The sequence below is a fragment of the Limulus polyphemus genome, unplaced genomic scaffold (assembly GCF_000517525.1).
Source record: "Limulus polyphemus unplaced genomic scaffold, Limulus_polyphemus-2.1.2 Scaffold2789, whole genome shotgun sequence".
NCBI lineage: Eukaryota > Metazoa > Arthropoda > Merostomata > Xiphosura > Limulidae > Limulus > Limulus polyphemus.
In genome coordinates, this window is record NW_013668399.1 from 149,395 (window position 1) to 150,430 (window position 1,036).

The window sequence follows — 1,036 nt, forward strand, 5'->3', positions numbered from 1 at the left end:
TTGTTAAAGATCAGTAATCGTAATCAGTTTGGAATTCACAGTCTTGAGCGTTTTTTATATTATATATTTTTTACAAATTATGTTTGTTAAAGATCAGTAATCGTAATCAGTTTGGAATTCACAGTCTTGAGCGTTTTTTATATTATATATTTTTTACAAATTATGTTTGTTAAAGATCAGTAATCGTAATCAGTTTGGAAGTCACAGTCTTGAGCCTTTTTTTTCAGATTTCAGGTCATATAGTAATTTTTTTTTGTAAATTATGTTTGTTAAACAATCAATAATTTTGGACTTATTAAAAGTTCTTGTGATAGTTACACACATGAAAGATTGTTACCAAATGTTGTTTAAGGCTACATTCTGCTGATTTAATGTTGATGCTATAATCAAATATATCTAAGTTCTGTTTGAATATTTTCATCTATAACGTCAACGGCAGGACAGTAAAGGCATGCTTCTTCCGTGGGTTACTACCGTATCCTGTACCACAGCAATAGACATCGTCCTCGCTGTGTACCTATTGAAAGACGTAGTAAGTATGTAGATAAGTACATAGGTAATCATGGAGAAAACAAACTCTAAGTATTAACTAAAAAACACGAACTAGTAACCCTATTTTATATCACGTTTAATTATCTTAACAGAGAAGGAACAAAAATGTTTCAAAAAATACAAATGGATTACTATTTTACCAGAAAAGGTAATTTAATTAAAAGGAACCGAAAATAAATTAAAAAAAAAACATCTGAAAAACTCTTTACCATGTGTAAGTTGAGAAGTCTTAAGAATTATAAATATCCACTCGAGTTTTACTGAAACGCTTAGTTTGAAGTATTTACATTTAAACTGAATTTTATGTTTCTATTGATTCTATCTTGATTAGGTTAGGGTAATATTTTGTGAAATCAGAGTTTGTTCGATTGTTTGTTTGTTTTTTGAATTTCGCGCAAAGCTCCACGAGGGCTATCTGCGCTAGCCGTCCCTAATTTAGCAGTGTAGGACTAGAGGGAAGGCAGCTAGTAATCACCACCCACCG

General features: G+C 30.9%; 1 protein-coding gene across 3 annotated transcripts in view; it reads left to right on the plus strand.

The window, feature by feature from the left end:
* The window catches only part of LOC106467905, a 40,465-nt gene that overhangs the window by 34,879 nt on the left and 4,550 nt on the right, over positions 1-1,036 (plus strand). For 2 of the 3 annotated variants that reach the window (XM_022396123.1, XM_022396124.1), the window contains exon 4: positions 440-532. The exons of the other annotated variant lie outside the window; for it this stretch is intronic. In XM_022396123.1, the coding sequence (XP_022251831.1) occupies positions 440-532 (93 nt within the window). The remainder of the gene's footprint in view (positions 1-439; positions 533-1,036) is intronic. 3 annotated transcript variants of the gene reach the window in all.